The following is a 20043-nucleotide window of genomic DNA, read 5'->3' as shown; positions in this document are numbered from 1 at the left end:
AGTCTCATTTCTTTGCCAGATATTCCTTCCCCACAGCCCAGTTTTGTAACTGAATTTTGTTACACTCTTAAATACACTAATATTTCCTAAAACAGCCATAATACATTCAGCCTCATCTGCTCTAAACAGATACTCCATGTGCTGCAATTCTAACAATTGCAGAGTAATATTTAAAACAGACATTCCAAACACATGAGTGTCTTCTCACCAATTTGGGCTTTAGCTGATCCTCACTATCCCCATGCCCAAGACGTCCGTATCTTCCTTTTCCCCACGTATAAAGATCTCCTGCTGCAGTGATGCATGCACTGTGCGCTCCACCAGCAGCAATGTCAACTACTTCTATACCTCGCAGAGATTCAATGACACGAGGACGATCACAAGGGCTACAACAGAAATATTTAGCTAGAAAAATACTTTTAGACTAAAAGCCTGAGATACAACACCAAAAAAACAAGGAAGCATTACAAGTAAACCCAAGGACATTGTTCATGAATACTTACTTCTGGTCCAGATTCTGGAAGGTATTAAAATATATACATATTTTAAGTTATTCACAGTAACCATATTCTTACAGATCAGCAAATTAAAACTATTTTAGAAATGCTTTATCAATAAGCTCCCTTGCGCTTCTCATCATGGGTCATAAGGATAGTGCCACTTACTGGGGAATATCGTGCTAAAATTTTAATTTAGATTGTGTAGTGTCAATTAAATATTTAAATAGCTTTTAGATTTTCATGCAATTTCAAAATCATAAATCTCTCCAGATGAAATAAAAAGGGATTCATTAAAATTAAGCCACAATAAAAAATGTGAACTTTAAAAATGATTTAAAATGTAAAAATATTTTGAGAAATATTTATGCAAAATTCTCCACTCCCCAAGGAATGGGGAACACAATGGACAGGGATGGTGGGCCACTGCCTGGACAATCACTAAAAGAAAATGGTGCGCTGCTTCACAGTAGGTAACCCCTCTAATTACTCCACATGCCCTGGTTCTAAAAGTCCCAGGGAGCCTGTACTAAGCAGCAGCAGACATGTTGAACATTTGGGTCATAAGCCCTTTGTCCTACGATTTTTCCTTCGACTTAGGCAGTAGAGAACCTGAACATCTGTAGTACAACATTGTTGACAATACAATATATAATTACAGAAGTCTGCGTGACAACTATTTTCCCTAAAAAAAAATTTTGTAAGCTACCGCAGTTTCCTCCAAATTTCCAGAAGTCCATTCCTGTGTTAATGTGGAGAACTAGGTTTTCTGCAGATTATGTAATATTAATACCCATAGATAAATATATTTAGACACATTATAAATCCTATGAATTGAATAGATAAGCATCAACAGTTCATAAGACAACATTCACAAGTTACCTCCTGTTTCCATGACCCAGTTTACCATCTTCTGCTTCTCCCCAAGAATAAACTTCTCCTTCTGAAGACAACGCCAAACAGTGCTTTCCACCAGAGTTCACAGCAACTTTCTTTATGAAGACATGCTGAATTGATTCCAGTAATGTTGGAGTGGAAACTGACTCAGTCCCACCGATTCCAAGCCTACCACCTGCTCCATAACCAGTGGCATAAAGCTTAAATGGATTGGGGGGGGAGAGGGGGGGACACAACATGAGTACACAGTTTACTTTCTGAATAGGAAAAAATTCAAATGATACAATGAAAGCAATCATGTCAAGGGACAGAAATTTTCCTAATATCCTCACATTTCTTTTCTGCAGTAGTCCAGCATCTTCCCTTCTCAAAAAAATAAAATGGACTTGACAACAGCAGACAATGTTAGCTCAAAAATTAAATTTATATTCTTGACCATTTGGGAGAATAAAGGACTTACATGTGTTTTAGTTTTGATAAGCGGCTATTACTCCGTATTCACAAAACCTCCTTTACACCAAGCACTTCAAGATGACAGTTTAAAGCACAAAACGGTGCAGGTTTGCTCAGTGTTCCCAATATATATATTTTTAAATTCACACAAGATAGGTTTAAAGAAAGAAAACAGTTATGACCAAACAGTCCCAAACCTGTCAATATTTGCAGAATCTAAGAAGTGAGATCCTGGTTTGTATTATAATGCAAACATACATCAGAAGAATATTATGCCTACAATTTCAAAACTTAACTTTCCATTTTTTTATACTACATAAATTAGATAAATTACTTACACTTTTCCTTAATTCTCAGTTGTTTCCATTGCTACTGTTTCATGTCTATCTATATGCTTCTTAAAACGTGGCACTCAAACATTTAGCAGAAACAGCACTAATACCTTTCACACCATAGATAAAAAATAAGGGCCTCATTTAAGACCTGAGGAATTGCCACTGACACAAATAGATTTTATTCTATTACTTTATGCCACTTACATGCATCAAGAGGGAACAGCTTTGTTTGCTAATATAACCACCCACCACCACTAGGGTCTTACTGTTCACAGGGTTTCTTCCTTCCATAGAATTACTCATATATTCCCTTGCATTTCATTTTATCATCTTAATTTTTTTGCCCTCCCGGTACCCAGCATCTAACAACTGCACTAACCCATCATTTATTCCTCCTGCAGATCATTAATGAAGATAGTATTAAGTGACTGTACAACAGAATTGTCAGAGCATCATCTCGCTGGAAAATATAGTATCAAAAACTCAAAGTTAAACCCTTGATCTACAATTTTAAACAAAAGATTTTACGAAAATGATGACTTACAATCTTCAAACTTGGGAAGTAGTAACTGTTTCTGTATATTACAGTAGCTTTCTTTATTACAACAAATACTTTTGTTATACTATGTGCAAATTCACCTTGCCACTGTTAGTAATTTGGTAAAAATTTCTGCCAATTTTCACTGATTCAATCAAGGCAACAATCAAAAGTTATTTATTGTAACCCTTACCTTCCCATCAGCAGTTACTGCAAATAAAGTCTGTTCACCGCCAATTAACTGCACTGGCCTAAGTGTGGCAAGGGCTTCACGTGGAGTTGGAACTTTGACCTTTGCCCCTTCGATACCTCCAAGCTGTCCTCTGTGGTTATGACCCCAACCATAAATAGTTCCACTGCCTCCAGCAGAAAGGGTCCAATCATCTGGTCTCCTGCAGGGATCCAAAACACCAGGAAACCATGAAAGATTGGAAAATACATTCAGGAATTTGAAACATCTCTGGATCAAAGTAACAAAAATGGATAAAAAAAATAACCTGTTCATCCACTGAACAAGTTGTTCATCTTGTTCTCTCTTAAAAACATCATGGCTCTCATGAAGACCATCCATATTTTCATTATCTGCCATTAATTCTCGGATTTTCTTTGCCACCTACAAAATCATAGTGCATTAGATATAATTCCTTAAAAGGCCTGTTATCCCTAAAGTTGATATACACTTAATCCACACACTTTTTGTACAGATCCATGTTCATCAAGCATGACTTCATATAAACCCTTTCACAAGTTCCCCTACTTTTTGAGGAACAGTTCTGTAATACCTCATCAAGGAAAAGACGAGGTAATGGTGTTCTCTTATCAAGAGCCACGGCAACCCTGGAGGCCATGCAATATCTTCGGAACCAAGCCCATTTGTGTGTCTCTGCACAGCAAGGAAGCGTGTCCAATTCTAGATCACAAGCAAGAGCTACCAGCACCTGGAAAGCCAAAAAATAAGTTTAGATGATATACTGGATTTTTATTACAGTGCATATGTGATATACTTAAAAAGCATAAAGCCTTGGTCAGAAATAAACATGGAATCAGAAATTTAAAACTGGAACCCAACTCCCTGCTCTGTGAAAGGATCAAGTATATACTTAGGTTACTTCTGGCAAATGCTTGTTTCTGTTCCTTAAGAATGACAAACAAACAACTTCAAGGTGACCTGCTTCAGACCTGTACATCTAGATGTAAAATATCTGACCCAACCCTCACTTGCTGCCAACTAAGCCAATTACTCCAACATATCACAATTGCAATGGCTACAGAATAAAATGAATACCACCATGTTTACAATAACTTTACAGAGCAAAAGACTTTGTCCATTGTTTTGTAAGGCCTCTAAGCTACAGCCAGGCAACTAGGTTAGCAACACTCAACCCCCTAAGCAGGGCCACCTGAGCCTGAGCTTACTGACTGGTTCTAAGACTACTTTTGAGGAGTTCTTCCAGCCCCAGGGCCCTGCTGCACAACAAACTGGCTTCAGTCTGCGAGTAGCTCTTGCCTGTGACCTCCCTGGTGTCTGCTTCTGCATTCCTGCCTGTGTACACAGTCCCTGAATTTCAGAACCCCCAGTCTGACTTAAGCTTGCATCCTGACATCTGCTTTAACAACCCACCTCACCACATGAACCCCAGATTGACTTCAGCTTGCCCCCTGACTATAGATGCTGCTAACATTGCCAGCTCCAACCACAAGACTATGGACCTTGACCACCCCTCCTTCCAAACTAAGCAAATTCAGTTCTTTCAACTTCCATTTACAGCATTTCCTTCCACATAAAACAAACCTCTTATTATTTCTCTTCATTTAGACTTTCCCACTTGGCTACATTTTAAAGTATAAAGGCCCAAATCTGGACAGAAAGTTCCAGCTAAGGCATCATCAGTGCCAAGTACAGCAAATAATTATTTTCTGTGTATATTCCTGTTAATATATAAACAGTATTCTATTTTCATTTTGCTACATATTGATTCAGTTTGTGGCCTACTATAATCCCTAGATCCTTTTCTGAAGTACAGCTACTTAACTAAATGATCTCCAGTTTGCATTTGACATTTGAATTTAAGTGCAGTACTCTGCATTCATCTTTACCAAACTTCATCGTCCTAATTTCAGGCCACTTCTTCTATATATCAAGGGTCTATGAATACACTCTCTACATCTGGCAGAGTGTCTAAACATTACCTTAGCTTTGCATGCTTATTAATACACAAGTCTAAAAGAACTATGCTACTTAACCAACTGTTTGTATCGTGTTACCTTAAAGAAAGGGCTGTGAAGCAACTGCTTGCCACCTCTCACAATGGGGTCTTCATAGTCAAATTGTCGCTGCAAAGCTTCTGGAAGACCTTTAACCAAAGCTGCTAAAGCACTACCTGTAAAACTCTGAAGAGGCAAACAAAAGCAGAGTTAAATTATGTATTTATTAATCAATAAATACATAAGGGAAACAATTAATCTGTGTGTGACAGAAGGATGATGTCACCGCCGTTTAGTAAGCTATGAAACATTATTTCAAACTAGCTCCTAAGAGACCAGCACCCATATCAGAAATGCCATTTTTACTGGTAATTTTAGAAGCAAAGAACTTACTGGCTACAACATCTGAACTAACATTTTGTAATCAAGGTCCTTTCAATACAAGTTTGAAGCTAGCTGCCAGTGGGCTGAGGGAAAACACTTTCCCTGTTCTATGGCTAACTATATAATATCAGTCACTGAAGCTGCCCAGTACAAGAGTCTTACATTCTTCTGAATGTTAACAAATGAGAGCAAGACACCATTGAAAAGCTTTGGCCTCCTTACCATAGTTCGCAGCTCTCCATCATTATCCCCTAGAATCCGGTTGATGTTAATAGACTGGCCAAACTCTGTTGTTAGCAGCTTCCGTAGCCTCTGCAGGGCCCACATTCTATGGCCAGCAGCTAAAATAACACAAAGAAAGAAAGTTGCTTCACATCAGGCGGCTTCATTTGGCATATTATCAAGAGGATTCATTTTAAAATGCACATACCAAGGGCACTCAATTGAGCACATGCTGCAAGTGATGCTGCTAAGCGAGGAACTATACTCCTGTTTGAAGCAAAATTCAAGCGGAAATCCAACAAACATGTTACCAAATCCATTGACGGGCAAGAAAGAATGCAGCGATCAGAAAGGAGGTCTTTAGGGCCTGCAAAAAAACCAAATTTTTAGTTCTTCAGTAAAAATGAGAATTTCATTATGTGACCAAAAGTCTAAAAATCTTCATCACTCACTGTAAAATTAATACTTCCAACATGCCAACATTGCAACCTCTCTTCCTTTTGAGTTGGCATGAATAAATATATTCTCATTCCCCTGTTTACATATTCTGTTTACTAAGCATACATACAAAGTAGATAAAATTTATCCCTGATGAGGCTCTAAATCAAGCAATAAAGTTAACTGAGATGCAGGCATGTAAGTTTGTTTCACTTTTTATCATAAAACTTTATGTAAGTCTTTACCTGCTGCTGGCATGATAGGGTAAACAGTGAACCGCCATCCCCATCCATTCACAGAGCCATCACTAATGAATTTCCACTTCAATTCATCCCCTGGAATTCGCAGTTCACTAGACCAATCCGACCACTCACGACCTGGTACAATGAAGTTACACATATTCATCTATCCTGATTAAAAGTTATTCAAGCCACACTCATAACTAGGGATGCACCAATATATCAGTTGCTATGAGATCAGCACCAATAAAAAGAGAAACAACATCATCAGCTATTGGCTTTTTTTGGTCATTGTAGCCGACAATGTTTACCAATAATTATGCCTTCTGGCTCATGGAATCCTGTGATGCATTAACAGTGAGGCAAGACTACATTTGCTGCAGTGTGCACCATGCGATCTCTACCAGCTGTAAATGTCCTGAAGAAGCACAATATGGATTTTTTTTTAAGTGTTGGAAAAGAACAACAGAATAGGTGATTGTAAAATACGTGCTGCAAATATTTTGTATGGAGGCAACTCAGCTCCACTAAAGATTTCAACACAACAAACTTAATACAGCATGTCAAGATGTGCCATGCTATTGAATACGATTTCCTAAAGACAGCTATTGAAAAGAAAGAGGCAGGGCAAGAAAAAGCTATGCCAAATCAACTACCATTTTATGAAGTTCTAAAACACTTGCAGAAATGTGGAAGTGGAGATGCCAGGATGTTCAATGCAGCTTCACATGTTGTGGATAAGAGGCTAATGTGCCAAAAAACAGAAGTGTGGCTTTTTGTCAAGAAAAACCTTCCACTCACTCACTTGCTACACTAAAGCTGTGAATAAGCAGTGAGGAAGCTGTAAGTCTTTTTTTCTCTACCAACACTAAATAGTTTTTTACTACAACAACGGTTACTAGTACTAAAAACTATATCTCAACATTCTTTCATAATTTCTACATCTTGATCTGTATTTCTCACTCATTTATTTTCAAGCCAACACTGTTATGATTATGCTGTTTTTCCAACTTTATTGGGGTGATTTTTGTAGAACAGACTGAGTATTGAGTTTTATAATGACTTTGCTATAAAAATCCTTATGTAAATGTATAAAGTTTATACTACAAACTATCATTTTAAAAGTAAGTTATAAAGTTAATGTGTTGGTTTTTATTTTCCTACAAAATGTTTCTAGAAGCAGAAACATAAAAAGTGTGTGCGAGTGAGAGAGTGAGAGAAATAGAAAATAAAAGGTTTATTTATGTCAGTAGTTTAAAACGTCTTGCACTATTACTAAATATAAGTTATGAGACTGGCATCGGCCAATACAGTTGGTTAATCATGGGCTGTTGGTATCAGTCAAGAAAATCTTTAATTGGTGCACCCCTACTTACAACTGCACATAGCTGTAAGTGCTAACTGCTGTAAGCATTAGAAACATGTCTCCAAAGAAAAATAAGCTGTATATGAAGCATATAAACATAACTAAAAATAAATCAAATCAAATCTACCATACTGACTTGAATATAAGAAAACCCTGAATATAAGATGACCCCTCAATACTCAGATTCTATATATGGAAAATTTATACATTTGGCATAATTTTCCAGGTACAAAAACTCATGATTGGAGGTTTATCTGTCCCCTTCCCACTGCTACAGAAGGGAAAACAAATGGGGGGGGGGGGTCAGGTAGCTCCCTTGCCCTCTCCCCCTGCAAATTCTTCGCTGTGCAGCCTCGTCCCCATCTCCTTACTGTCAGACTCTGCTCTCCCTGAGCACATGGAAGTGAAGGGCAAATTTGAAAACACTGACCTTCAAATAAATTGCCTGTAGTAACTTGCATATAAGGAGTTTATTACAGGTACCCATATACTTCATTCAGCCAGAATCAATGCAGTTCAGCATTTTTTGAAAAACTATTGCAAGTTTTAGCACAGATACTCCATAGTTTCTAGGGTCGGAAGGGACCTGAACAGATCATCAAGTCTGACCCCCTGCCCTGGGCAGGAACTAGTGCTGGCATCATATACCCCACCCGGATAGCTATCCAACCTCCTCCTGAAGACCCCCAGGGTAGGGGAGAGCACTGCTTCCCTTGGGAGACCATTCCAGAGCCTAGCAGCTCTAACCATAAAGTAAATGCCTCCTGATATCAAGCCTGAACTTGCTCTCAGTCAACTTGTGGCTGTTACTCCTTGTTATCCCAGGTACTCCATTAACACCCTTTTAAGTTGCACTTTTTTTACCTATGCATATATAGCACAAACTATGCATGATATTAGTCCAAAACAAAAAAGGCTCATGATTTACCACAAAATTCACTAGCCTGGGCCTCAGCAAAGTCAACGGCATTACAAGTCATAGTGACTCCACAGCTGAGTACAGTTCAGATCCTAGCACCCACCCCACTAACAAAAGGAGCCATCTGCTAATTACCCCCCAACTCATGACGGGAACTGCATGTTCTTTTCACAAATCCTGGGATCCTGCAAAAATTTAGATGCAGTTGAGTCGTAGAGCAACTTGGTTTGGCTCATCTGCTTTACTAGTTCAATTTGGACTGCTGTCTATGAAATGCAGTTAAGAGAACTTTTAAAGGCCATTTTCTTGTTGACAAATGTTGTTAACATGTGAATCCTAACAGCACACACAATTACTTCAACATTCAAAGACTTTTCCCAACTATTAATCAATGTAAATATAGCACTATATCAATAAATAGCATCTCAGGTATACACATCAAAAAATGGTATGAAGCCCACTGCACAGGCACTGTTTGCTCCCTGAAACTTTCAGAACACGATTAAATTCATGTTTTAACTGAATAATTTTAGTTCACAGAGACAGAAGATAATGACAGGGAGATGACACTACACAGACAGAGTGTTCCATAAAATAAATTATTCCAATAGAAATGGCAGCCACTGAGCTCCTATGCACTGCGTAGCTGCTGACAGAGAACCAAGTTTTTATAAATCATGCAAACAATTCTAAATAAGCAAATATAAAATCAAAGCAAATTAAAAGAATAGTGCATTAACTGTTCTCTCCAGAAAAGTTACCAATACAAGGTACTAACTTCAACCAATCTTGATATACAAAGACTGGAATGTTAAAAGTAGAGTTTGAAAATGGAGTCTCAAAAATAATTTGAGCCACAAATACAATTGAAATTATTCTGTAAATCTTATCTGCACTTTAGAAATGACTGAATTTAAAAACAAAAGATTAAAAGTGACTTCTGTTAAGCACTTTATAGTCTTATGCATTGAAGACAGCTTATGTATTAAAGACGGATTTACAGGGCTTGTTTATTTTTCCCCATCTATTCCCTATTCAAAATAAATGAATATAAAAAGGACATTTCATCCAGCATTCAATAACCTGCAACAACAAATAAGTCAACAAAAAAATAAAGCAAATTTAAACCAGTGGCTCTCGTCACCTGATCGGACTGAAACTATCCTATTGACACCATCCATTATGGTGAGTGGGTCATGGCGTCTCTCAGTTGAACACTGACGATCAAATTCTACTCTAAGCCCCTCAGCACCTAAATAACAAAAACATTATGCAATTATAAAAAGAATAACCAGAAAAACACATGTGCAGGCACAAACAAACTTAGGCCCTTAAAAGTCCAGTTAAGTGAAATACTGTCTGGTTCAGCACTGGTACTCTGAGGAAATCTAGGTCTCAATAATGAACTTTTAACATTTTTTTTAAACAAGTAACAACATTTGTATGCTATTCTCATTTCCTCTCAGCTTTACATAAGTAGAGATTCACAAACAAACAAAGTTTTTGCAAGTATACGTAACTGATCGGAACACCTTAAACCTGATGCTGCAAATCTCAAAGAAACACTTATCTGTAGTTGAGGGAAAATGAATAACTACATCAGTTGTCTCACACTTGAAAAAAATTAAATAATCTCAGAATGAAGCCACCACACACAACAAAAACAAATATGACCTAATACTTAAGGCACATAAACAAGGCTGCTTACAGACATGTGGGGGAAAAAACCCTAGCGTTTTACTGTCAGATTGGCAAGCCCCCAGATCAAGCACAGCACACATCCAGAATAGGCATTGTGTTAGTTTGACCTGGCCCGCCCAATTCTGTATAGATCAGGTGTTTCAGCAGCGCTTTTTGGTGCCTTTATCTAACAGCTGATTAAACTGGCTTTAGATAAAATTGCCAAAAGCCCCGCTGAAGCACACAATCTATACAGATGCTGACGAGCTAGATCAAACTAACACGATGCCTCTCCCAGTACAGCACTGCTTGTTTGTTTTTCACATCTGTCAGCAGCCCAAGGAGGTCCAAGTTATATCTCTGGGCCTGATAAGTTACAACGTGAATATGGGCAAGTCATGTCAAACTTCTGCTGAAATAAAAAGCAGCAATGGTTCATAGCTGCTCTTATTTTGGCTAGACACCTTTAATTTGGGAGGAACACACACTTATTAAACAAGTTCAAGAAAGATGAACAAAATCATGCACCTTTATTATGGTAAGAAACATATTAATCTAAACTAAAATTGTTCTAAAAGTGGCTAAAACATCAAAATATATTTCTGAGCTTTAAACATTTCTCAGATCCAGAATGGCTGAGTAAAATGCAAGTTACTGAGTGAGTTGCAATTTCCTTGCATATAAATCAAATTATTTAGTACCTGGTATTTTAACTGTGCCACTAGTGGAAGTATCATCAGTATAAGGATGACTACTTTCCACCACCACTGGCTGGGAAGAAAGTCGGCCACTTTGCGAGTCAGTAGCCACATCTTCTAATTCCGTAACACACAGCTCCAACAGCATGTCAGCCACCTGGGGAGAAAAGAATTTTTAGATGCCTAATCAATTAGCAGATGAGCATGTCATATTTATAAATAATCTAGAAAAACTGTAAAATATCTAAAGCTAAACAGTAATAAGAAAATTCACTGCTAAAACATCTTTCTATCTGGCTTAGTATAGTCCAGTCAGATATTTTATCTTTTGTCAATCCTATGGAGAGACTGGAGAAAAAGTTATATAAACCAAGTGAGGAACAACTTGTGCATGACTCAGAAAATGTAAAAAGTTTCCAACATCAAAAATGCCAATGCTCCAAGAAATACAAACCAACTTTTACTCCAATTTTAAAACTGCTCATTTGTCCATTATGAATCACCAGTGCCCCCTCTCTGCATATGAATACATTGTCTTGTTCTACCAAATTCCAATGTTTGCTTTAGTATAAAAGCAAAATGATGAGAAATACATATAAAAGATTAACAAAGGTAGGGAACAAGGTACATTAACTATAAAGGACTGTTTTCTTTCTAAATATTTCTAGGTGTATATGAATTCTGCAACAGAAACATGCTACTGGAAAATAAGCACTTCACTAATATAAAACTGAAATAGTTAATGCTTTAAAAAGTAAAGAAATTCTAGTTAACAGTAGAAGTGACAGAAATATAAGTATTAAAATTAATTAAAATATCTTTGATCGTTTTCTTTCAAAGATTACACTCACATCACCTATGTGATATCAGTGGAAGTAAAAAAAAAAAAAAAAAAAAAAGAAGAACAGCTGAAATCTTGGTTTCCCATTTAACTAGCATCAAAAAAGATTAGAAGAGCAGATACTTCAAATGAACCCCACTTGGGATTCCAGAATTTGCAGAACCAACGAAAAAACCCTGCTGATTCCAGAAGCGCTATGGTACATTTTGACCTAATACATGGAGAGAGTATTACTTATGCCAGGGTTGTTAGAACTGAAGAACTAGTGCAATCAGCCACACATTCAATTAATGATGTGATTAGAACAAGCTACAAAGTCAATACACATTTTTTTGGAATAACTTCATAGCTTACTGCTTGTTTTATCACACCATTAACTCGTTGAACATGGGTCACAACTTAAGGTATGATTATACATGTAGAGGGGGCCTCAGAGTTCCTTTACAGAAGACAGTCACCTTGCTAAATATGCCTTCCTCCTAACGAGACCAAATAATGATGTGTCAGATATTAATGAAGTAACTCCTTAGTTACTCCAAGCAGTCTAGCTTAAAACAACCTGAAACAATAACTTTAAGCAAGTTTTTGATGTTTTAAGATCAGAATTAAACCAGAAAAGGAACAGTCAAAACCATGTTCAGAAGACTGCCTTAAAAAAAAGGGAGGGGGCAGGAAGAGGGAGGCCAAAGCGCCTTACTCTTCTAGAGAAATATCTGAAGGGTGATAAACGTATAGAGATTTTACAACTTTATTATAAATGTATGTACAGCAAAAACTCTGTTATCCAGTACCTCAGCAACTGGATTACTCCATTAACCAGAGTTTTCAGCCAGCCAGCTGGCCGCTTGGAGGAGGGGGGAAGTGGAGGAGGGGTAGATTCCACATGGCCACTGCAACCCTCTCGCCCCCTTTGTGTTATCGGAAAACCCTTCTGGGTTGTTACAGATAACTGGAGTTTTTACATAACCGACAATCCCCTTACCCCGCAGATGTCGGATAACAGAGGTTTTACTGTAGTAAGAAGTCTTCATTTGTACTGTTCCTTTCTACAAATGCCACAGCCCAACACTTGTCTGTGTTAATAACTTACAGGACTGCATGAGTATTTGGGGTTTATAAATGCTTAGAATATTAGCCATCTCAAACTTCATCTATAAAACTACCCATTATGGATCTAAGTGCATCTCAGTTAAACAGATTTGCAAAAGTAAGCACTCCCCAAATAAACTCATAGCTGAAATGAAAGGAACATGCACATTAACTAAAAACTTCTTAGACTCAAAAGAAAGCCTGCCCTAGTTTGATTCCGTTCCACTATTCAGTACCCACATTTATCAAATTATTAAAGCAGAAATGTCAATAAATTACATTTAACATCTGACACTTCAGCCAATTCAAAAACATCTAAAAACATCCACATTGTAATTTTAATTGGAATACCAAATGATGATCTTTTTATAAAGTAAAATATGTTGAAGTACTCTTCAACTAAGATTCATCTCAACCTACTGATGATTCAAGAAAAAAAAAGGGCAGGGGAAGAGAGATAATTAAAATGCATAAAACAAACAAACAAACAAACTTATCAAAGACTGACCTGTGGGTAAGCAGTGCCCATGCCAGACAGCACAGCTGAAAGAACATCCTTTCCCTTTTCACCAGCCCTATTGGAGACAGCAAGCTTGAGCAGGTCAACCATGACTCGAGTGTCATCTGGTACTAAGAGACTAGTGAACTCATCCAGGTATTGGGGTTCCGGCCCAGAAACTTTACTTTGGCTTTCTACATCCTGCAAAGGAAAAATATCTCTCTCATGAAAAGATAGGAAAAAACTTTTTTTGCTACAGCAGTTCAACTTAACTTGTCTAAAAAGAGAAGTTTAAAGTTAGTTATTACATAGATCACTTCTACGCCATTCAATTTGGGAACTAGTCAATCCAAAGACTGTGCACTCTTTAAGTTTCATCATCCCCATGCCAAAGACAGTGTTTTGTCATCTTTAATATCTTTTAAATGCAAAGAAAATTGACAAATGTAGACTTTATCAGGAAAAAACATGGCAGAGCTATACCCCAGAATTTAGGATAATGACAAACAGCTATAATTGAACATAGCTGTAAAATTTAAAGTTCCGAGAACTCGTACTGAAAGACATCATTGAAAAAAGGAAAACAACAAGCTTGAAAAATTTTCAAGCCTGAAAATTATAACAAGCCACTGACTAGCCCTTAGAACAAAAAAGCCTCTTGGAAGAAAAAAACCTCATGATTTTTGATTCAGTGCTTTATATATGTAATTGAGGACTTCACTAAATGTCTGGGACCTTTAACAAGAACTATCACATATATTTTTAGTTTTTGTAAGTATTACTTAGGTAGATTTGTAAAGTCCCTTCCAGCTCCTAACAACTATGAAACAGGTAAACAAAAAATTGTTTCATAAAGTAAATACCCAAGTAAACAATTATTACATACATTAGCATTGGGACCGTTGAGAAACTTTAAAAAGGTTTTACACTTATTTTTATTTACATAAAGAATGAAAACAAAGATTTTTGTGGGGGGGGGGGGTTAAAAACCATGAGAGGGGCCCACACAAGAACCAAAGAACTGCCCTTGGCCTGAAGAGCATGGGAACTTATTAAGAGTCAGGAGACCCAGGTCCAAAATAAACAGAAAAGGCACTTCGACCCAGTTGCCCACAACCCCATAAAAGCACTCTGCTATTCTGGAGCTGGCTTCGCCTCTACTTTCAGATGTTTCATCTTTTCATCCCCAGTGAAACCTTGATCAATTTTGTACATTTCCAAGCAATGACACATACAAAATAGTGAGTTCAGTGTGAAAGGGTGACTACAGAAACTGAGTCTTTCATGCTGAGTATTGCCAGAAAACTATAAATAGTTTTGTCTTTAAATAATAACAGGTACAATACCAGAACAATTCAGTTATCTGATACAGGGACATAACAAAACTTATGGGCATTTTTACACGTGCTCCATTTTTACAACGGCTCAGAGCCACTCTAATTGAAGTGCCCACAGCATCTTGTGTATCAGCATCCCTGCACTTCAAAATGGCGGTGGGGATGCTTTAACTAAAGCTCACTCAACAAGCTTCAGTTAAGCGCCCCCACTGCCATTTTGAAGTTTAGGGATGCTGATAAACGAGATGTGGAGCATGCTAATTAGTTAACCAAGTCTGCTCTGACGAGCTGAGCAGCCTCCCAGCATGTCTACAGACACCCTATATACTTAAAAGTATCTTGTAAAACATTACTTCTTTGGTTTTGGTCATTGTCTCTGCTATGATACTGGCAGCTCCAGGATCGTCCGTGACCGGAATAAAAGGACGAGAAGAGGCAGCAGCGGCTGAGGGAGTTACAGCACAAGGTGTCACAGCATCTTCTGAAGAAACAACCTACTCGAAGCACACAACAATCAGATGCAGAGAAGTGAAATACAACAAATATTTAAACCAGACTAACTTAAAAAATAAAATAAAAATGACTGATATTTATGCTCAGGAAAGCAACCACAAAAATAGCAACAACTTACTCTTCTCCCTGTATTCTTAGCTTCTACATATCAACTGTTCTAGATGCTATGCAGCGGAAAGACAATGCCTAAACCAGAGCTATTTTAGAAAACAACATATAACAGGTGCAGGAAACAAACTAGCTATTCAGATTAGAAAAGGGATGATCTGTTCTCTTTGGTAATAAATATTTTTCCTTTTATTTTTTTGAGAGAAATATTTTTCCGGTTTTTTTACTCCTAGTCACATGTAAGAACCTATACAGCAGGTCTCTATTCTGGCCTTCATTTACCACATCATACATCAGAAATGATAAAATTAATTAAAATTAAAATATTAAAACAGATGTAGAAAATGTAATGGAGATCTTTTTCATCCTGTTATACGCATTTTGGAACCTCTGCAAACCTGTATATTCTTCCGATTAAGATCAACTTTAGTCAAGTTTCCCTTTCCCACTCTTTTCTCCCCCATCACAGGATTAATCTAATTCAAGGGTTTTCAACTCTTTTTAATAAGTGCACCCCTAGCAGCCCCCTTTTTAGTAAGTGTATCCCCAGGGCAGGGGGGAGGGGGAGGAGGTGGCGAGCGGCCAAACACTGAGTGGGGTGTGGCGAGTGGCAGCAGCACAGCTTTTATGGGGCCCTGTTCTCAACCTGCCCTGGCCCTGCTCCTGAGGCAGAGGCATGGGGTAGTGGCGCTCCATCCTCATGTATCCCTTGGACCTTTCAAAGTACCCCCACATGTATGCGTTCCCCCAGTTGACAACCCCTAATCTAACTGATCCAAAACAATCCTGACTTTTGCTCTTTCAGTATTTTCGTGCCTGCAATAAAGGTATGAAATCAGAATGTTCTTCAGTGCAGTTTATTTTAGTATTTTTAGTGCATTTAACATTTTGGAGCTTTTCCTTGTTTATTTGATTCTCCTGTGGAATTGTATAAGAGCAACAGCAGTTCAGGGAGTTCATTTATAATTATCAACTTGTTTGGAAGGAAAAAACTTTTTCCTAAAAACTGAACTTGAAAGCTTGGGTCTAAATTATATACTAGGTCAACTTTCAAATCAGAACATGGTACTTCTGTTACTTAAAGTACTTCAATATCTATTTAAATAGTTGCTAAAATTTTGATATAATTTCTAAAGTATGATGCAAAATGCCTTTATCATGTATGGGTTTAAGTGACCTGATGATATTGAAACTTATGAATTGATGTTATTTCACAATGAGGTACTTCCAATGACTTTCACAAGTCAGGCATTACTTGACAAATTCTAGATTGCTTATGGCACTGATAAAAATTATTTACTTACCTCCCCTCTCCTGTCTTGCCAAGGGTTTGGACTCAGTCTCTCTTCTACATCCCCTGTTAGCACTCCCTCCTCCCCATTAGCAGGGCTTCCTGTAGATGCAGCATCTGATGGAGGGGCAGGGGATGCAGAGGGACATTCCACTGGTGCAATCATACTTGCAGGCATCAGTGCTCCAACCACTGCATCCCTAAATCAAAACAAAAAAATTGTTGAGAGCAGATCAGCCTTAGCACAACAAGGTCCTTTGCTCAGAAAAAGCCTTTATTTTAGTTCTAAAATAGAAGGTTTTCCATTGCTTGGAGCCTACAGACAGATTACTTCCTTTCGATTTGGTGGAACACATGTTGGTTTCTTTGAGATGAGTAAGATCTGGAATTTTAAGCTTTCTAGATACGTTACAATTTTAAAACATTTTCTTTTCATAATCTTACTCTCTCGCTACCAACTGGAAAAACACTCAAAAGGTGATATTAACAACAAAACATAAGTCAGATTTCCTTTTCTTTAAAAAACAAAAAACTTATTTTATATTTGCCATAACAATCCTTTCATTACAAAGATTTCTAGATGAGCTAAGCTAATATTTCATTGAAGAGATTTAGGGTTTCTGGCTCTAAATAAGGAAGTAATGTCACGAAGCTGATTTCAGTTTAATAGTAAAAGGAATTTAAGTGGAGGTAGAACATTTATTCTTTATGACCATGATTGCCCGACATGTGGCCTTTGAATAGATAATAAGCTACCTTATGCTCTGCCCTGTAAAGTACAAAAACTTTGGCATGCCTACCTGGCATACATGATTTGCAATGCTGTCAGTATATGAGAAAGTGCTTGCTGTTTCGCAAGGTTCCCATCTAATGATAAAAGAATCTTGGCAAGGGAAGGTCGATTGGGTTTGGAATTGCTTGCACCACTGATTTTGTTACTGGCAGCAGAAGAATCGGCATCTGATGGGACACCTGGGGAGGCAGAAAGAGAAAACCAGACTCACTTTTTAAAAAGTGATAATGCATTATTTACGAAGAAATCAAATAATTTCCATTTATGATGCTAATTTTGGAGAGGATTCTTAACCTACTGTTCCTGAAATTCAAATGCTAAACCAGGCACTCAGCCTCCTCCACCAGTGACTCGTAGTATAGAATCTAAATTTGCTCACTTCATTATTTTACACATAAAAATCTACTATTTTACACACACAAGTAATTCCAATACACTACTTTACTTACTGGCATTTCAAGTAAGTTTTGCTTGAATATAACTGATCAGAGAGCATAAGTATTAATTAAATGTGCTACACCCATACAGTGCTTGATTATTAGTTCATGTTGGTAAACATGTATTAAAAGGAAATACAGCAAAAGAATTTGTTATCTTATGCTGAACAAAAAATGCCACTCTTAAAGGCAGCAGTTCCTTGGTCTTTAATGGTAATCATTTGTCTTAAAAGTCAAAAGGCAGGGTCATCATTTGTACCAAGAATTTTAGTAAAAGGCACGGAGAGCTGTTATCACCTTGACGGTCTAGGAAAAGGATAAAATAGCTGTATACACTTGCTAAATATATAGTTGAAACAACAACAGCTATCACACATAAAAATCCTTGCCTCTAGTAAACAGTGTAACATACAAAGTAGATTAATATTATGACTTCAACCACAGGACTTAATAAGGATAAGCTGGTATGTCATTAAGTTTTTTGAGAATGCAATTTATAGCAAGTTGTTGGTCAAAGGACTTAAGTCTTCACGTTAATACTGCTTTTATAACACTCCTCAGCTTCAGGTCATACAACATTTTGGTTGCCCAAATGTTGCTTTATTTCATCCAGTCTCAGAAAGACACATTTAAAACCACTTCTTCCCTTCTGCCCACCTGTCCATCCACACTACCACCAAACTATATACACTACACAATTTCTTCCTTTTTTTTTTTTTTTTTTTTTAAAGTGCAATATTACCTAGATAAGAAGCGCCTAAAGGGTCCCTAGCTGTTTGGAAGAGCACTGGTTCATGAACAGATGGAGTCGCAACATCCACTGTTGTCCAGGCTACACTGTGGGAAGATCCACAAGCAACCCGGGTGATTTTCTGGCCTTCTAAACCCTGAACAAGGGTGGGTTTTCTGTTGACTGTAGTAGTTCCATTGCCTTGTTGTCCATGATCATTGTCACCCCAAGCGTAAACCTGTAAACAATCACACATTTCAATACATTAGTCTGCTTTACTGATTCTTTCTTATCATTCTTTCATCGAGCACCTAATTTACTTGATTTCAGTACTCAATATTATCTTGATTTGCAACATATCAACTGGATTTTCCAGATTTGATGCTTTTAGGTATTATCATATAATAATACATCACTTGAGAGATTCATTCTATTTAATGATTCTCTTCATTCTTCTGCATGCACATGCAATTAATGGGCTTATTTGTACATGGATTATATCATTTATTTAATACAACTATGAATATTCCCATTAAACCCATGGTGCGTCCACATTGTAAATACTGCACCCCAGCTAAAAAGAGTATGTTTTAACCAGAAAAGGTACAGAAAAAGTAAACAAGGGGATCAAGGATATGGAATGGCTTCCATACAAAACAAAAATGAAAAGGCTATGTCTCTTCAGCCTCAGGGGGCCAAGGTGAATATGACAGACACCTACAATATCATGAATGGTTCATATGAAATGGAGAGAATTGTTATTTGCTGTCTCAAAATGGGAGAACTAGGAGGAACCCAAAGAAATCATTAGGCATCAGGTTTAAAAAAAACATAAGAAGTATTTGCCTAACCAGTATATAATTAACAGATGTAACTCATTGCCAAAAGATGTTTTGAAGGCAAATAGTATATCTAAGTTCCAAAAGGGATTAGGAAAATGTAGGGAGGATAAATCTACTATGGGCCATTAAATATAATAGCTAACCTACTGCTGGTAACAGTGGTATGACAAAGAACAAATCATTTAATCCTGGTTCTTGTAACTTCCCTTTTAAAGCAGGAGTAGCAAACCTGCAGCACGGGTGCTACAAGTGGCACAGGCAGCCTCTGGCAGGCAGTACAGTGGCAGATAGGGGAGGGACCAGAAAGCAGAGCATCAGATCAGGCAGGGAGCACAGCGCAGGAAGCAGAAAGCAAAATAAACCAGACAAGGTAACACTTAGAGGGTGTGTCCACATGAGCACAGATGTGTGGTGTGTGGTGCCACACAGGTCTGCAGCACCACACTGCACACGCAGGCATTCCCGCACTACTCTGCAGTACACGGGAAGGGGGGAAGAAGTTGACCCTGAGAAATCACAGGTCAAAAACCCCACACCAATAAAAAAGTGGGACTATATACGTGGCAGCAGCATGTGCTGCCCAAAACCAGAGCCAGGCTGGCCGGAGCCATGCTCCAGCTGCTGTCCAGGCTTCCCGCTACAGAAGTGCCACAGCTGCAGCTGCCAGAGCCCCCAAGGACCCAGGTAAGTGC

General features: G+C 37.8%; 1 protein-coding gene across 3 annotated transcripts in view; it reads right to left on the bottom strand.

Annotated features, from left to right (window-relative positions):
• The window catches only part of LOC109306157 (E3 ubiquitin-protein ligase HERC2), a 183158-nt gene that overhangs the window by 22740 nt on the left and 140375 nt on the right, over positions 1–20043 (bottom strand). For all 3 annotated transcript variants that reach the window (XM_019529437.1, XM_019529439.1, XM_019529438.1), the window contains 16 exons: positions 18522–18747; positions 17350–17521; positions 16563–16749; positions 14991–15131; positions 13310–13501; positions 10875–11028; positions 9638–9745; positions 6215–6346; positions 5740–5898; positions 5532–5650; positions 4986–5111; positions 3503–3658; positions 3218–3333; positions 2914–3112; positions 1380–1594; positions 209–386 (listed from right to left, as the gene is read on the bottom strand). In XM_019529437.1, coding sequence (XP_019384982.1) covers positions 209–386; positions 1380–1594; positions 2914–3112; positions 3218–3333; positions 3503–3658; positions 4986–5111; positions 5532–5650; positions 5740–5898; positions 6215–6346; positions 9638–9745; positions 10875–11028; positions 13310–13501; positions 14991–15131; positions 16563–16749; positions 17350–17521; positions 18522–18747 — 2580 coding nt within the window. The remainder of the gene's footprint in view (positions 1–208; positions 387–1379; positions 1595–2913; positions 3113–3217; positions 3334–3502; positions 3659–4985; positions 5112–5531; positions 5651–5739; positions 5899–6214; positions 6347–9637; positions 9746–10874; positions 11029–13309; positions 13502–14990; positions 15132–16562; positions 16750–17349; positions 17522–18521; positions 18748–20043) is intronic.

The sequence above is a fragment of the Crocodylus porosus genome, unplaced genomic scaffold (assembly GCF_001723895.1).
Source record: "Crocodylus porosus isolate Cpor-Errol unplaced genomic scaffold, CroPor_comp1, whole genome shotgun sequence".
Taxonomy (NCBI): domain Eukaryota; kingdom Metazoa; phylum Chordata; order Crocodylia; family Crocodylidae; genus Crocodylus; species Crocodylus porosus.
The sequence above is the reverse complement of the archived record's forward strand: the minus strand, read 5'-3'. Positions and strand labels throughout refer to the sequence as shown.